At 36.7% G+C, this 17,617-nt stretch overlaps 4 protein-coding genes across 12 annotated transcripts in view; all 4 read left to right on the forward strand.

Moving 5' to 3' along the window:
• Positions 1 to 9,971, forward strand: part of LOC121639774 — a 41,813-nt gene extending 31,842 nt beyond the window's left edge. For 5 of the 7 annotated variants that reach the window (XM_041985264.1, XM_041985262.1, XM_041985259.1 and 2 more), the window contains 3 exons: positions 8,258 to 8,599; positions 8,687 to 8,758; positions 8,958 to 9,971. In XM_041985264.1, coding sequence (XP_041841198.1) covers positions 8,258 to 8,599; positions 8,687 to 8,758; positions 8,958 to 9,154 — 611 coding nt within the window. In that variant the 3' untranslated portion in view covers positions 9,155 to 9,971. The remainder of the gene's footprint in view (positions 1 to 8,257; positions 8,600 to 8,686; positions 8,759 to 8,957) is intronic. The other 2 variants (XM_041985263.1, XM_041985261.1) reach the window with 1 other exon arrangement.
• Positions 1 to 17,617, forward strand: part of LOC121639814 — an 882,884-nt gene that overhangs the window by 737,393 nt on the left and 127,874 nt on the right. The gene's annotated exons all lie outside the window — the stretch shown is intronic.
• LOC121640350 overlaps positions 1 to 17,617 on the forward strand; it is a 220,529-nt gene that overhangs the window by 43,123 nt on the left and 159,789 nt on the right. The gene's annotated exons all lie outside the window — the stretch shown is intronic.
• Positions 13,485 to 16,558, forward strand: LOC121639806. 2 transcript variants are annotated; one of them, XM_041985340.1, is made up of 4 exons: positions 13,485 to 13,600; positions 15,333 to 15,376; positions 15,636 to 15,995; positions 16,174 to 16,558. In XM_041985340.1, the coding sequence occupies exons 2-4, from the start codon at positions 15,340 to 15,342 to the stop codon at positions 16,425 to 16,427; spliced, it is 651 nt and encodes a 216-aa protein (XP_041841274.1). In that variant the 5' UTR covers positions 13,485 to 13,600; positions 15,333 to 15,339; the 3' UTR covers positions 16,428 to 16,558. The 2 variants fall into 2 exon arrangements, with proteins under 2 accessions (XP_041841274.1, XP_041841272.1); XM_041985338.1 differs by having other exon boundaries at positions 13,487 to 13,600; positions 15,633 to 15,995.

Genomic DNA, 17,617 nt, shown 5'->3' on the forward strand with positions numbered 1-17,617 from the left:
TCTGCTGCAGTTTGTATTTTATGTAAATCATCTTCACAGTTTAATTAAATAACTTCATGTTAATGTGGGGAAAGAATTTTTGTTCTCATGGGTACAAACTTGTTTTTATCTTGAATTTAGGACACGATGCACCGTGAATGAAGCTCTGTGAACAACAGTGATATGAAAGATACTTGAGTTCTTTCTGATCATACATGTACAAGCTTGTTATAAGTTATGGATCATGGATGGTGAAGGGAGGAGGTCTGAGCTGGATGTGACTGTTTTATGAAACAGGGACTTATTTGAAAATATCAAAGATGTTTAAATCTGAGTTAAAAGGAGTTGTTTAAAGCTGTTATGATAATTTTTGTTGTAATTGTTGTCTTCATCATTGAGCTTTTAATTTAATAAATGAAGAGCTGTCCTACAATTTCATTATGTTTCATGTTGGCTCAAAGACGTTTTACTTGATTTTAATTATTGCTGCTTTGTTAGAGCACTTTATAAACTGTTTAGAACTGATGTATAAAGAAAGTTTCATTAATATTAGTATCATAAACATTGTAAGAGTACTGTTACGTCCCCTTTCACGAGCCAGGGAATTAGGGACGATAACAAATAGTGCAAACCAGACCCACGGGAGGATATATATATATATATATATATATATATATATATATATATATATATATATAACAATAGTGTCATTTCCATACTTTCATGAATCACAGTGTCTACGCGGGACAGGGCATCAGCGCATACATTATCCACCCCTTTTTATGTTGGATCTCTAAATGATATTCTTGCCCTATGAGTGGCCACCGCATTAGTCGCTGGTTATGATTGTACATCTTTCCTAAGAAGGTCAGCGGGTTGTGATCAGTAAACACCATGATGGGCACAGGCGAAGAACCCACGCGTGCTAACAGCAACAGTTTATATTGTTCTGTCACCTTGGACAGATGGACCAGACAGTAAGTTGTTCCAACCTTAAAACTGTTGATTAATTAATCATTAATTTAGTTTTTTGAAAGAAGAAATAAGACTTCATTCTGCTGAACAAGTTTTTTTTAAGTTGCCATTTTTTTAAATAGGACGATAAATAATATTTTAATTAATGAATAATTTATGAAGTATTTCTTCATTATGTTCTTCAAAAAACATTAAAAACTCCCATTAAAGTCAAACATCCAGCAAACTGCAGACTGAACTCAGGGAAACAAACTGAATTTAAGCTAAAGAGACTCATGGATTTCATTTTCTTTTTCATTAGAAACTTGCGCCACCTTGTGACAGAACTATGTTTTTAAAATACCACTGACTAAACACAGAAACACAACCTGCAGGTTTCCATGGTGACAGCTTCTATTTCAGTGGTTGTAGTTCATGTAGTTCAGTCAGAAAGTTCTTTGATGTGAAATAAACAGGATGATGAACAGGATCAGATGCTGGAATGACTGAATGAAGTCAGACTGGAGATTTTCCTTCTTCTACCTGGAATGACTGAACTTTGACCTCATGTGTTCATGACTCTTCACCTCTGTCTCCTCTCACAGGGAGAAGATGATCTGCAGGATGCTGCTGCTCCTCATCCTCATCTCATCTGTCTGTGGTCAGTTTACATCTTCACCACCAAACCTGACGTCTCCTGGAGGTTCCTGTTTATCATCTGTAACCTGATAACTGATCACAGAGTCTTAACCCTGTATCATGTCCATGATGGAGTTGAGGTACCAGAGTCTCGGCATGAAAAGTTTGCAGGACGAGTCCAGAGTGACAAAGACGTCCTCAGAGAAGGACGAATCAGACTTCATGTGTCCAGACTCAGAACTAATGATTCTGGTCTGTATGTGTGTGGTGTGAAGACAGATTACGGCTTCAACTCTGGAAGATGTGACCTCAGTGTTACCGGTAAGTTAGTAAATAGTTTATCAGGGTCATTTCAGAAGGTTTTTTCTAACTTTTTTCAGTTTCTGTTCTGATTTGTTTGTTAATAAAATGTTTTAACGTTGCATTAAAACAGATGTGTTTTGTCTGTTCACAGCACCGAAGGATCATCCTGAACCCGAGAGAAACCCTGAAACACCAGATGTGGTCAAAGAAAACCAAGGACACAAGCTCATCTACTGTGGACTGATTCTCACAGATATATTAGTGTTTGGGGCTTTTTACTTCCTCACATTCAGTCTAGAAAAGAAAATTTTTCCTCCACTGGAAGATTTTAGGTCTCAATCCAGCCGATCCTCGTTTCCAAACAACTCATTTGGAAACGATGAGACTTGGTAGAAAAATTGATTTTCTTCTTGATGTAGCAGGGAAATACATTTCCCACCATTTTGGATTGTTTACCCACTGACAGCTTTACTTCTTTCAGTAACAGGTAATCTAGCTAATTATTGTTTACATGTTTAAAATACTGTTACAGAAAACACAACTTTATGCATTACTATAATTAAGCTCAGTGAAGTGGTCTTTATCTAACTGGGGGTTTTAGGGGGAAACAACCTCATCAGTGATGCTTATCAACTAGAGGCAGACCTGGACAAGCACACACACAAATAACTAACAGACACACACAAGGTGAGTCTCAATGAATACGAAGGTTTTTAAACTGGAAGCTCAGACGCCACTTTTCTTTCTGAGATAAAAGGTCAGAACGTTACGACACATCAGCTATAAACACACGGTCCATATATCAATGTCAATGTTTTCATGAGTTTCACTAGTTTGTCATAAGTTTAAGTTTAAATTTGCACAATAAAAACATTACTGTCCTTGAAACATGGTCAAGATTGTATTGAAATTAATTGTTTTGAAATTTGAAGTTTGTTCCTTTATTTCTGCTGGAAAAAAATCTGTTTAATAAATCACTTTTCATGTTTGTGTTTCTGTTCCTTCTGATGAAGGCCCCTTTGCCTGAAACGCGTTGGTGTTGATATGTTTTTTAATAGATTAGCCATGAGATAATAAAGGCTTTTTATTTTCTACCTTCTTGAGTGCCTCAGTAATCTTTTCATGAGTTCAACTTGATCCCATAACTGAAGAGCACCAGAGGAATACCATTTTTTACACTCAAGTAGTACTCCAGGCACTTTTCTTTTTTAAAATTATGTTTTCTTGGACTAAAATAAAGACTAAAATGTTCAACTTCTAAAACTTGACTAAATAAAAACGGGATGAGGTTGACTAAATGTGATAAAAAAAAAAAAACTAATAAGCGCGATTGAAACTGGACTAAAACTGAGACTAAATTTAAAAATGGCTGATAAAATTAACAAGCCTCTACTGGGCAAAGCAAACTTGTTTGGCACAACACAGCAACCTTTCTGCTTGCTCTGATGCTGGACAGGACAGGTTAAAAAATTAGATGAGAAAATAATAAAAAAAAAAATTTAAATAGAATGACAGTTTTTACTGCTTTCACATTTTTTTTATTGGCACCTTTTATTTCAATTATAAATGTGACCCGTTATCAATGTATGCTATAACATATAATGAAAAATAAACAAGAACTTTACCCAACTTGGACAGCAGCTTTTGGATTGTTTATTGAAGCGTGTTATAAACGCATTTCCCCCCTCACCCAGCTGAGTGGTTAAATGCCAAAGTTACTACAGAATGTTTTATCAACCTCCTAAATGATTATTCCGGGGCATCCACCACCAGGAGCAGCACCGATGGCTCCATGGAAGCAACCCAGCATGTCTTCTGGAATAGTATGATCATTATGTAGATTCATATAATAACTTGATAATAATAATAATAACAATAATAATAATAATAATAATAATAATAGATTAGATTTATATAGCGCTTTTCAAGGCACCCAAAGCGCTTTACATTGTGTATCCATTAATTATTCATTACACACTCATACCTGGTGATGGTAAGCTACATGTGTAGCCACAGCTGCCCTGGGGCAGGCTGACGGAAACGTGGCTGCCAATCCGCGCCTACGGCCTCTCCGACCATCACCGAACATTCATCCACAGTCATTCACCAGCGATGCCAACACTGGAGGCAAAGAGGGTTAAGTGTCTTGCCCAAGGACGTAATGACAGATGACTGGGGGTAGTGGGAATCGAACCGCCAACCTTCCGATCATTGGACAATGGCAGCAGGACACAATAAAGCTCATTCAAGAAGTTTTTATTCTAACCTTAAATATCAGCATTAGAACTGTGTCTCTGATTCTGAGCTTCATCATCACAAACAGGACAGAAAGCTGCTGCTGCTCCACAATACTGCATGAAGAAACATCCACCAGATGGATGTTGAAGGAGCTTTGAAATGATCTGCTGCTGTTTAAACAAGAACTGGATCAACTTAGAGCAGAGACATCAGTGAGAAACCAGGTGAAGATCCTCAGAGTGAAATAATCAAAAAGCACCTGAAGTGTGAAAAAAACACAAGGACAGAAAGATGTTTCACTATGAAACACGAAAAAAGTGGATAAATGTGTTACTTTTTTATAAAACATAATTAAATAAAACAACCTGCCCCCAAGTCTTTCTATGATACTTCATATTAATCCATAATATTAAGTAAAATGTGAAAGCATCACCGTGTCCTACTTTCTTTCCATTTGTGTCACACATACATCGTCTACATAGCTGATATGAAACCTGAGCTCCATAATGTTCTACAAGAATTTAACTCATAAAATTCAGATGGACAGAGTGGGTTATCAGGAGATACGGAGTCACTTCAGCCACTTTGCGTCTGGAAAAGTACCAGAACTGCAAGATTTGTAGCTCATAAAGAAATTATATCTGCTTACTATGTGATCATGTTACATCAGCGCTGTAGTTAAACAAAGAACTACTGGAAATTCATCATTTAATTTACATTTTAATGATGCAAATTATAGTTAAAGAAATACACTGATTAAATGTGTATCCAGTTTTTATTAATAAAGCAAAAACTATGTGTCTCTGGAATAAGAATCAATAAATTGACATTAACAGCAGGAGCCTGAACTGAAATATCTCAGATTTGATGATTAAATATTAGATTTTATACAAATAAAGATTTGGCTGCTGATGACAAAACACTGCAACTTCAAAACTGTTTATCATCCAACTCTGAACCCAAAGAGGTTTTAACTGGATAAAACAAACCATGCTGGTGAGACATGACAGTTTCACTTAGACTGTGTATGATGGGGATTTTATCACCATCTGCTGTCCGATAGTTTATTTGTTCTCTCATCAAACTTCCTGCAGAGGACAAGGTGTAAATTTACACCTCCCTCTATTTTTCATAAGATGGAGCCTGAAATATTTCACTGATCTGTATGCTTTCTAAGCAGCATTAATGATTCTCATGATAAATTCAAGATTCATCGTCATCTTCTGTTGTAAAAAAGGAGAAATGAATCTAGTGTGTGTTTATTGTTCAGTCCTCACAGATGTTGCAGCTTAAAACATAACATTTAACAAAAACTGGTTCTTTTGTTTTGTGGTCTTTATAAGTCAACATAAAAAACAGGATAAAGTTTAATGACTTGATAGATTATTAACACGTGAATCCAAATATATTGCATATTATATTTAGTCAAACTAAGCTGTTCTGTGTTAACCTTTAACTTTTTAAATTTTGTTATTATATTGTTAACTATTTGTTAAAAAGCATTGATTATTGTTATTATTGTCCAAAAGAAAAGAAAAAAAGTAAAAGGAAACATTTTTATGTTGCTTTGTGTTGTGTTTTGATGCTACAAGCCCATGTGATCTTGTGGTCACCTACAGGAAGTCGACAAGAAACAGAAGTAACGCTGTTCACAGAAATCCATTTAACTGCGTCAGACACTTAAACATAACAGAAAGGTAAGTTGTACTACTTTTTTTTATATACACAATGGTCCTTAGACATAGACAGTGTGCATATAAACACGTCTGAATGTTTTGGGTTGTTTTTTGGGGGGGAGGGAGGCACAAATGGAACCTCCTAAAATCGTTACAGTAATTTTCCGTTTATCACAACATACTGTATAAATGTAACGTTATTTGATTGCCTTGATTTAAACAGAGTGAAACTATGGAATGAATATGCTGATAATAGAATTAAATGAAAAAAGAGCAACAAAAGAGAAATTTATTGAGCGCATAAACCAGAAAGTGGAACCTGCTTAAATTCATAGATAAATAAATATGATTTGAGGATTTAAAGTGCAGTTCATGAGGCTGTAACTACGGAAACGTGCAACTGTTACCCAATAAAAAAGGGACCTTGTCACGTTATAACCTGATAGTGTGTTGAAAGAACATGAATCAAAGCCTGTACTGCACGCAGATGTCGTTGCGACTTATAGAAATGTTGGAACAAAATACATTTTATGGAAATATTGTCGTCAAGTAGAAACATTTCAGTTCTTTTTAGTCAAGGATTAACTATTTTATTCTGGTTTATTGTTGTACACAGAAATGCGGGACAGTAGAGCATAATGGGCGTCACCTGCCTTCGCGCAGTGAGAATGAACCAGTGATTACGCAATGGCTGTCCTCTGGTGTCCTTAACATGGTGCATCACCTGCCTGCGCGCAATGAGATGGTGCATGCGTGCGTGTGTGTGTGCCTTAGAGTGTGTGTGTGTTTCTTTTTGGTTACTAACATGTACCAGTGATTATGCCTATGACTGTCCTCTGAAAACAAAAATGAAAGTATAAATGTTGTACGCACCGCTGGGACTGGGAGAAAAACGTTGCAGGTGTTACACCAAAACTTGTTCCCCATCAAAATCTGGGGCGACATTTTACTTTTCTCTGCATGTGCGTCTTAAGACGATCGAAGTCTTGAAAAAAACTTATATTTATGTCTGAGTTCATTATAATGCAGGTAGCCGACAGTAAAGTCACATATTCTAATGGCTATCAGAAATAAGGACTTGAGTCACCCCTCATATAGTCTGGACTCTTATATGTAGCCAGATCACAGAGGTCACCCCTTCCGTGGTCACAGATTCTGATGGGTCACAGATTTTGTTGTAATAACTTAATCCATTAAATGTTTTATTTGAGGTGAATAAACATTTTGATATCATCTCTCAGATGTTATCTTTTCTTGTAGTTTTCATTTTTCTTCGGCATTACAGTGAATGTTTATTTTTTTTGTGTACATGTGTTTTGTAATTTTTTTCCATTTTATACGTTGGCCACGTGTCACAAGTTTAGAGCCTTAACCAAGTTTGTTATGAGTTTTTTTTGTGAATACTAACGGTAATAATTAACATCATCTAAACAAGAGACACAGTTCAATGTGCCCTTGCAATGAAAGACGGTGTTTTTATATCTACAACCTTTTTCATAACTGATATTTCTACAGCTTTTATATAGGACGTGGTTGTTAAAGTTTTACTTTCCCAACCTAACACGACGGCAAACAACTTTTATTTCTTTTCTTCTTTCTTTCTTTCTTTCTTTCTTTCTTTCTTTCTTTCTTTCTTTCTTTCTTTCTTTCTTTCTTTCTTTGAGCCACAACACTTTGCTTCAAGAATGTCAAAAATATAAAAACAGTAGTGGTTCTCTTATTATTAACTAATGGATTTGGAGGCTTTTAGCTCTTACGTCTTTACTAAATTGATGTTTTTGCCTGATTAATTCTTAAATTGTAGGTCTCAGAAACACTAAAATATTTCTCTATTCCCTCCAAATCCCTGTTGTTTTAATGTTGTACTTTTTTCCACAGAGAGAAAATGTTGATCCTTTTGCTTCTCCACCTGACCTCCTCTGTCTGTGGTGAGTGTCTTTATAAATATTCCATCCTAACATGTAGTTTAGTGCAGGACATACAAGTATACCCACTTCTCTAAGAACTACTAGCCATGAACCAGTTAACCAGAGCCCAGAACCACCAGTCAAATATCTGCTCATGGTTCTGTTTAGACTTCAGTCTTGTTTAAATGAGTTAGAAAACATCTTAATAAAACCAGACTTTTCTGAAAAGCTAAAAATCACAACTGTTCACGAACGTTTTATCTCTCAGCTTCTGAAAAACAATGAAAACCACACAACAGGTTAATATACGTCTTTGATTGTAAATAACTCTTCAGGTTTATGAGGTTTAAGGATGTGAAAGTTCCACCAGGATGAAAAGATAAAAAAGAAAAACATATAAATTCACATTTAATCTGAATGGATTTATACAGAAGTTACTCTTCAGTCTCTTTTACTGCTTATAGCAACAAAACAACAATCAGAGCTACAACTCTTTGAAAACAGAGTGAAACGTCATCTCTTAATGTGAGTTAATACATGACCTCTATCTGTCCACTGCAGGAGAGTTAAGAGAGAAAACAACTTTCTATCAGGCAGAGGAGGACGACAACATCACCATCAGATGGGACAGCCAGAACCAAACATACATGTTTCTCACCAACATCATCTGTTTTCTTCTCTCAACGTCTGAGAAAGTTTTCTATAAACTGATTGATGGTGTTGAGCTTCCAGAGTCTCAGCATCAGCAGTTTTCAGGACGAGTTCAGTGTGACAGAGACGCTCTCAGAGAAGGACGAGTCACACTTCATCTGTCCAGAGTCACAGCTGAAGACTCTGGAAGTTACTGGTGTGAAATGAATAATTATAACAAGAAGTTAAGGCGATGGGAGCTTCAGGCTGAGTGTAAGTTAACAGGTTTTTACCAGTTTAAACCAGCAGAGGTGTGTGTTCCTGTTGTGTCGTCACACTGATACAGATTTTATTCCACAGTTAATTTTGTTCTGAATGTGACCCCAAGACCTCACAAAGAAAGCACAACGTCTGGACCGATACCTGTAGAAGGTAAGTAAGCTGTTACCATGGTAACTATACATTAGAAATGTTTGTAACTTGGTCAATGTATGAATGAATGAACGGATAAATTCTTTATTTACTTCTACAACTATTACATCAGTGTAAATGTTCATCTTCCTGTAAACACTTCACACATCTAAAAGTTTTATTTATTTATTTGTTTGTTTGTTTGTTTGTTTTCATGCAGCTGCAGAAAAACCAAAGGATAAAACATCACCTGGTACAATCCTGTTGTTACTTCTACCATCTGTTGTTTTATTTGTAGTTCATATATATGTGGCAGTGAAGAATCATAGGAGTTCCCGAAATAAACCACCAACACCGATCAGCTGCATTCTGTACTCAGATGAACAAAATACCCTCAGAACTGCTCCAGATGTCTGAGACTATTTGTTAGCATGAAACACCGACTGATGATGGGATTCAGAAACTCTTCTGAACATTTACTTTGACTGTCACATGGAAGAACACGACGTGATTGAAGACAAACTCCCAGCTGTCAGATACTGTCCATGGAGGGTCTGATGGTCCATCACAGTGAACATCAGCTCTCATCATGTGCTCCAGCTTCACAGCTGTGTCATCATGTAGGTCAAAGGTCAGACTGATCCTGCTTTCTGACTCCACAACAACACAAGTGAAGCATCAGGACCAGACATGAGAAGACTCTGGTCCAGGAAATCCACACTGTGGATCAGGTTGTAGCTGAGAGGAAACAGCAGAGAGGAGCTTTAATAACACTGAGACACGAGAAGGAACTGAAACCACAGGAGTTTGTATTTAATATCTCCATGAAGCACTTTTATTATTGTTGTAAAGAACTTGTTAAATTTCTGGATTAATTCCTTTCTGTATAAGTTTTAATGTTCAGAGTATGTAAGTAGATGATTGTAAAGGTTTAACTGACTGCAGAGGCGTTGGGGATTGTGTTTTACAGATGTGTTACAGATGTCTTCTTCTTGTTGAACCATGCTTTTTACTTTCACCATGTAGAAAACTTTCATATGATCATATTACACGTAGCAGAATAAAGTCCAGCAGCTGATCTTTGTGACATTCACACTTCAAACTCAACACAGAACCAGATTTTATTCAAGTGTTTTTGGTCTAAAATGTTTTTATTTTGTTTCTTTGTGTTTTTGTGTGTTTCTCTTTTATTTAACCCTTATTTAACTGCAAAAATGAAATAATAAACATAAATGAAAGGAGCATATTTCCTTTGCTTTATTCCTTTCAGTGAAAAGTAGTAAAGTTTTAATGATTCTCAAGAAAAATAACAACAGCTTATCAATGAACTTTTCTGTTTCTGCAGCTCCTTCACATCTGGATCAGTTTCTCATGTAACTCATCAGCTCAGTTCAGGATCTCAGTCCTGCTCTGGATCTGTGTGACTGATAAAAGACAGAAAGTAGAGACAAAAACTGGAACAATCTCATCAGAACTTAAATAAAAGAGACAAATGTTTTTTGTTGTTGTTGGTCTCCACAAATAAATCCCAGCAGATGTTTTCTAGATGATCACCATGTAACTACAGAATCTGCTATCAGTGGAGCTTTCTGCAGCTTTTTCTTCCATGTAGGATCTTAAAAACCATCACTTATGTTTTTCTCCAGTCAGTCAGAAACATCCATTTGTAGAATAGATTATATAAAAGTTTAATGAGAGAAACGTTGAAAGTGGTAAAATAGTTTTTCAGAGATGTGAAATGGCAGCAGTTTTCTCTGGTTCCTGGTTGAAGGTAAAACAGTCAGACTGAAGCTCCAGTTTCCTTCAGACTAACTCATCTGGACTGAATCAGAGCTGAACACCAGTCACTCCGTCAGCTTAAAGAAGGCATCACCAGTCTGGATAATAATCATGATGCCCACAACATGTGAGCTTTACAAGATGAACCCACACAAATGTCACGTCACGTCTGAAAAGAAGACGATCACATGTTGCATCAGGTCTAAATGAGGTCCTGATGAGGCTCATTCAACCAAAACTATAGAAACACAGTTTATAGAGGAAAGTGAACTGGAGACATTAAAGGAGGCTGCTGCAGCCGCTCAGCATCAATATATGTTCATAATCCCTCAGAAACACAACAAGAGACCTGAATTATAAACACAAAGGAACAACTCAGAGCAGCTCAGTGTGATAAATATAGAAATTATTTTATTTTTAACATCTGTACATTTTATAATATAAAGTGCTTTATGTATCGTAACAATGTCCATCAGTGTAACAGGTTTCAGACATAATAAGAGTCCAGATCATCGTGTCCTGTTGGGTCCAGAAACCTTTTTAAAGCAGCAGGAGGAAACAACAGAGTGAACAAGTCAACGTCCTCATCAGTAGAGAAGTTTCCTTCCTGATGATCAGCAGTCTGTCTGAGTCAACATGGGACTCTGTTAAAGCTGCATTACTGCCATCTACTGGATCCATGTGTTATTACAGTGGTGGAGTGTTTTATTTCCAGTAAGGAACTGGAAGCTGCAGTTTCAGGATGTTCACTTTTCACAGCTACTTCGTAGGAGTCTGAATCAGCAAGTCTAAAGAGAGATACAGAGTTCATGTACTGGGAGATAATGACAGAAAAGCATTTTTCATTGTAAACAAAGGAGGAAAAAGGGGAGAGTCATTTAGACACATGCTGCTGTACAAGACACTGAATGGTTCTGGTCTAAAATCCATATCTGCTCTGCTGAAACCACATGAGGCACCAAGACAAGTTTGTTTCCATCTTGAGTTAAAACCCTGCAGCAGTCTCAGGGATGATGGTTCTTCTTTTTCCACCTTTTACAAATATTTTTACATTTATACATCAGTGGAGAAGAGGCCACGAGTTCCTCAGTCTCTAATCAGATGTGGGTCATCTCTCTGTCTCTCATCCTGGTTGCTTGTCTCAGTGGGTGAAGATAGAAAAGAGAAAAGGTCAGAGGTCTGTCAGGATGAAAATCAGCATCATGGACCTTCAGGTTTCTGTTAAACAGCTGATCTGAAGTTTGTAGTCTTCTCAGTAGACTTAGTAAAACTAATTATTGAGTTGAGTTTGATCATCAGAGCTGCTGCTGCTGTTATCAGAGCAGCAAAGAGGCCGATTCTTCCTCGATTGTCTGGTTGTTGATTCTCAGTTGGTCTCTGAAGTTGATCCTGACCAGCAGCTGCTGTAAAGGACCAAACATATAAAATAAAAACACACATGACTGTTTTTAAGAAAAGAAAGAAGACATCAGATTTCTAGATGGAGGTAAAACTGTGATAGAAGCTGCTCTTTTTCCACCATTTACAAGGTCACTTCATAAAGAACTGGACTGTGAAAAATCTGTAAAACTTTCCTGAAACTGAACATTCTTGTGTTTCTGCTTCCAGAAAATGTAACTTAATGACAAAGTTTTACCACCATGAGCATCACAAGGTTTTCATTCACACATGAGAAACATTTGTTGGTTTTGGTGTAAAAACATGAACAAACACAAGAATAGAAAATCCTAAATTTGCTTTGTGAAGAAGAAAATCTTTTAGGAAAAAAAAGGAGAAAGTTGGTTAACTCACCGGTAACATTCAGTTGACATTTTTCAGAGTTGAAGCCGTAATCTGTCTCCACATCACACACATACAGACCAGAATCATTAGTTCTGAGTCTGGACACATGAAGTCGGATTTGTCCTTCTCTGAGGACGTCTTTGTCACTCTGGACTCGTCCTGCAAACTTTTTATCCTGAGACTCTGGTACCTCAACTCCATCATAGACATAATACAGGTTTGGGACTCTGTGATCAGTTATCAGGTGATCAACAGGAACCTCCAGGAGACGTCAGGTTTGGTGGTGAAGGTCCACTCCAGAGTGATGTTGTGGTTCTCCTCTGCCTGATAGGAGCTCTGTGTCACATTCACTACAAATGTTGCTGCTGAGGAGACAGAGAGAGAAAGAGAGGAGCAGACACACTGAGAACTGGAACATGGAGGCTTTAAACTACATCTAGAAGTTTCTGAAGATGTAAACTGACCACAGACAGATGAGATGAGGATGAGGAGCAGCAGCATCCTGCAGATCATCTTCTCCCTGTGAGAGGAGACAGAGGTGAAGAGTCATGAACACATGAGGTCAAAGTTCAGTCCTCACAGGGAGAAGATGATCTGCAGGATGCTGCTGCAGAAGAAACATTACTGATACATGAAACTGCAAGTGAGAATATTTGTCCAGTTTTCATAAGATGGATGAAAAAAATTCAATAAATTAAACTGAAAATGAACATTAGTCAGCTCCTATAATGTCTCTGGATCAGTACAGTCTGCACCTCTTCTGTGGCTCATTTTCATTTATCTTAATCCCTAAATTCAAGCAACAGAAATTAAGTTTAAATTTCAAACACTGTTGATCTGTGAGATGAATAAAAGTTTTCTCACAAAAGTTCAAGCTCAAGTTTACTAGGCTACAAACAACCATCCAATAAAAATATAACATTGAATAAAAATGTTTAAACAAAACGTCAAAAGTGTGTTTAAAAGCCAGTAGAAAGAACAGGGCCATAAAAAAAAGGAATTAAAACCTAAGAGTTTCTTTAGAAACTCCGATGTGAAGCAGACTTCCCCATGGTTTCAGAACTATTTGACTGCAGTTTTAGTGGTTTCTTGTAATGTTGCCACGAAATCTCAGTATCTTTATGTGTCAGCTTTGACACGCCTACACGTTTAAAGTTATTTAGGCTGAGCAACGCTTCATTTGTTCAACTGGGTTCAGTAACGATGGCAGAGAGACAGAAAGTGTGTTTCTTCAGCAGTATTTATAGAGCATCTTCTCCTGGTGTCTAAACTACAGCAGTGTTGGACCTGAAAGAAAAGACAGTGAGTATCTTTATGTCTCATTAAAGCCTGACGTGTTTTTAACTCTGCACTTTTTCTCTGTTGTGGTTTTTAAAGCTTAACATTCTCACAGTGTAGTGGGATTAAATTACAGTTAATAACATAGTAAGCTAACAGTAGGACAAAGTCTATGCTGACCATATAAATATATTTACCTTCTTTTGTCATGTTCACAAACTAAAAACATCTGATGATCTAATCAGAAGAAAGTCAGTTGGTACAATCTTTAAGAGGGAGGAAAGAGGTTAAACGCTTACAAGCTTTTTCCTTTTCTCAGCTGGTAGCAGACGTTGCAATAAACTCCTCCCGACCTGAATCAGTCCTGCTGCATTTCCGGTTTTCTGCCTGCAGTCTGTGCAGCATCTTCCTCGGTCCCATCCAGAGCGCAGCTTCGTCTTTCTGTTCTTTATTTCTGTTCTGTCCTATGTCGTCTTCCCTTCCCTTACCTTTCCTTTCGCTTCCCTCTCACACCTGTTCCCCTTCCTCATTCTTGCTCAGTCCTTAAGAAAGGCTCCTCATCCTCCAGTCCAGATCAGGAGGGTGTGTGGGGACCTAAATGAAATCAGCTGTTCTCAATCATGTCCAGGTTTCTACACTCATGCAATTAAAACACAGCAAGTGTAAAATAAAACCCCAAATAAAATCCACACAAATATCAATAGTTAAAATCAAGCAAAATGATAAAACAAAGATTAACATGAAACCATAAAACTGACCAAGAATTAAGCTTCAGACAAAAGTCCCACCTTGACATGATGATTGTAGTTTCTATAATTTACTTTCCTTTTAGTTCCCGGTAATGATCACTGTTTACTACATGTGATATTCATCTGCTGTATTTGCTTAGTTTCTTTTTAAGTTTTCAAAGTATTTACATTTATATTATACTGATTTAAATTCTAGTTGATTATTTTACAAATTTGTCTCCAGTAACAGACTGAAAAGTATAATTTGACTGAACCCATTAGAACATAAACAGATTCACTATTTACATACAAGTAATTTAATTTATTTGTCCATATTTTACCATATCTACATCTTTGATACAATAATACATCGTCTCCTCTTAGAAAATAGTTTAAAGTTCAGACTGAATTAATCTTTGACATCATTCTGAGTTACATAGAATTTAATAAATCCAGCTGGTAATTATTATTACAGTTTCTCATGACTAAATAAATAAATTAGTTTATGTCAAAGTGTTTCTGCTTCTCAGGTTTGCTTCTCTTTAGTTTAATTATAAACTGGCGCCCTCTTGTGACACAAATATATTCCAGCTGATATTTTCAGAGAAACAGGAAACATGTTTTCACTGCGTCAGATTCAGTGTTGTTCATACAATATACATAAAATTTATGTAAATTAGAACAAAGAAAATTGCATTTAACACAAAAGTAAAGCTTTCAAAGTTAAAAAAAATGTTACCAAGTCTAAAGCCTTTTGGTCAATAATAACTTAAATATTGACACTTTCACAGCATTTTATCAGGATATTTAACACATCACAAACCATAAGAAACAATGATAATAATACCCTCTCACAATAAACCATAAAACACAATAAACCTGGTTTTCAAGGAGCCCCATTGATTTTTTCATATCTTCTAATTAAATAATTTCTATCATTTGTTTAAATCTTCATGTTGTTTGACATGTTTAAATTAATTAATTAGTTAATTGCTTTCATGACTCTTCACTTCTGTCTCTTCTCACAGGAGGAAGATGCTGCTGCTCCTCATCCTCTGCTCATCTGTCTGTGGTCAGTTTGTACATTTATTTTATTACGTTTTGACACTGTAACAGTGTTCAGTTCATACCTATTGACTGTTACTATATTTATAGTTTAGTATCTTTAAATATTATGTTTTCCATATACTTTATAAACCGGAACAGACTGTCAGTGAAGGCAACACTTCAGAGATGAAGATGTTCAGAAACTTCTAGGTGTAGTTTAAAGCCTCCATGTTCCAGTTCTCAGTGTGTCTGCTCCTCTCTTTCTCTCTCTGTCTCCTCAGCAGCAACATTTGTAGTGAATGTGACACAGAGCTCCTATCAGGCAGAGGAGAACCACAACATCACTCTGGAGTGGACCTTCACCACCAAACCAGACGTCTCCTCCAACTCTCTTTTCATCTACTGTGAACTTAAAGCTGCTCACAAACTCAAAGTCCTGTTTCATGTATTTAAAGGTGCTGAAGCCTCCTTGTATACAGATGAACAGTTTGCAGGACGAGTCCAGAGTGACAAAGACGTCCTCAGAGAAGGACGAATCAGACTTCATGTGTCCAGACTCAGAACTAATGACTCAGGTGTGTACAGCTGTCAAGTGAACACAGATCATGGATGGGGCTCTGCCAGCTGTCAGCTCAACGTTACTGGTAAGTTGTCTGAGGAGAAAATAGCAGAATTTCCATGTTTCCTCTTCTTTATGATAATTATCACTGTTTTCAGATTGAACTGTAAAACCAGTCTTGATGTAGTCTGACTGCTGAGAACTGGATTATTTACTGGAATATGTGGAATATTTTCAACATAGAAACATGATGTTATTCACAGAAGCTGCAGAAGAGCTCCCACCTCAGAGACCAACCATCAGACCACAACCAGAGAGAGGAGGACATATCTTACTGCTCGTTATGGTGGGATGTGGAGTACCAGCAGCAGTTCTTCTGGTGATCATTGTTATCACTGGTTTTGTTGTCAGAAAGAGAAAAAGCAGAGACAAACGAGTTGTTGAGAGTCCCACAGAGACAATCCTAAAACATCCCATTTATCTTCAGCCTGAATCAGAGATTCAGTTAAAGACTTGAGTTATAAATTCATCAGAAACAAAGACTCTGTTCCTTCAACATCTGTCTGAAGTACCAGAAGACAGAAGAAGAAACACAGAAGTACAAACTATTCTGCTGATGTACATGATGCTTCTTTTCTGGGAGGAAAGGTTACCATATATCACTGTAGTTTTGTACAAAGACATCCAAACTGTCATCACAACTTCATCTGATGTGTTTCATTTTGCTGAGTCATGAAAAGCTTCTTCTGACTGAGGATCTCACCTCCCTGAAAATCCCACATCCACATGAAGACATCTGTAATGGAGAGTTAATGCGTAGTTTAAGGGTTTATCCACAAATTATATCTATCAAGTTGTCAGACCTCCAAACAATCCCAGTTGTTCCAGTTCACTATGAAATATTTTCATATGAAATATTTTTGTGCCTTATCCAATTTTTATATATGTACATAATGTAAATAAACATCTTATTTTCAGGTTCCCCTGTCTTTTTTATTTAATGAACTATAGTCATGAACAGTTTGTCAGCAACAGCAAATCTGAATCATTAATAAAAATATCTTTAGCAGGTGTGTTTGTAGACAGAAATTTTTATTGCTTCATGAAACTCACTTTACATACAACAGCTGAAATATAAATAGAGAGAAAACGAGAGTACAAAGATAAAACCTGGAACAAAACAAATTAATTTTTAAAACTAATTTGACTTTATTATAAAATGTCTTCATAAGAAGTTTAAAATTGAAACAATGATTTAAAAAAAAGTATACAGACCTAAACAGGTCAAAACACTTTGTATAGATGCTCTATGAGCAGCTTTGTTCCAGATGTATCCACAAGGTCGCAGCATACAGGAACAACAGCAGAGTTTCTGTAAGAAGTTTAAAGTTTTCAGTGTGTTTATCATGTGGATTCACATAATGACAACATGAAGCATCAGGAGACATTAAAGCTCATACAGGAAGTTTTTATTCTAACCTTAAATATCAGCATTAGAACTGTGTCTCTGATTCTGAGTTTCATCATCACAAACAGGACAGAAAGCTGCTGCTGCTCCACAATACTGCATGAAGAAACATCCACCAGATGGATGTTGAAGGAGCTTTGAAATGATCTGCTGCTGTTTAAACAAGAACTGGATCAACTTAGAGCAGAGACATCAGTGAGAAACCAGGTGAAGATCCTCAGTGTGAAATAATCAGAGAA

The sequence above is a fragment of the Melanotaenia boesemani genome, chromosome 5, assembly GCF_017639745.1.
Source record: "Melanotaenia boesemani isolate fMelBoe1 chromosome 5, fMelBoe1.pri, whole genome shotgun sequence".
Lineage (NCBI taxonomy): Eukaryota > Metazoa > Chordata > Actinopteri > Atheriniformes > Melanotaeniidae > Melanotaenia > Melanotaenia boesemani.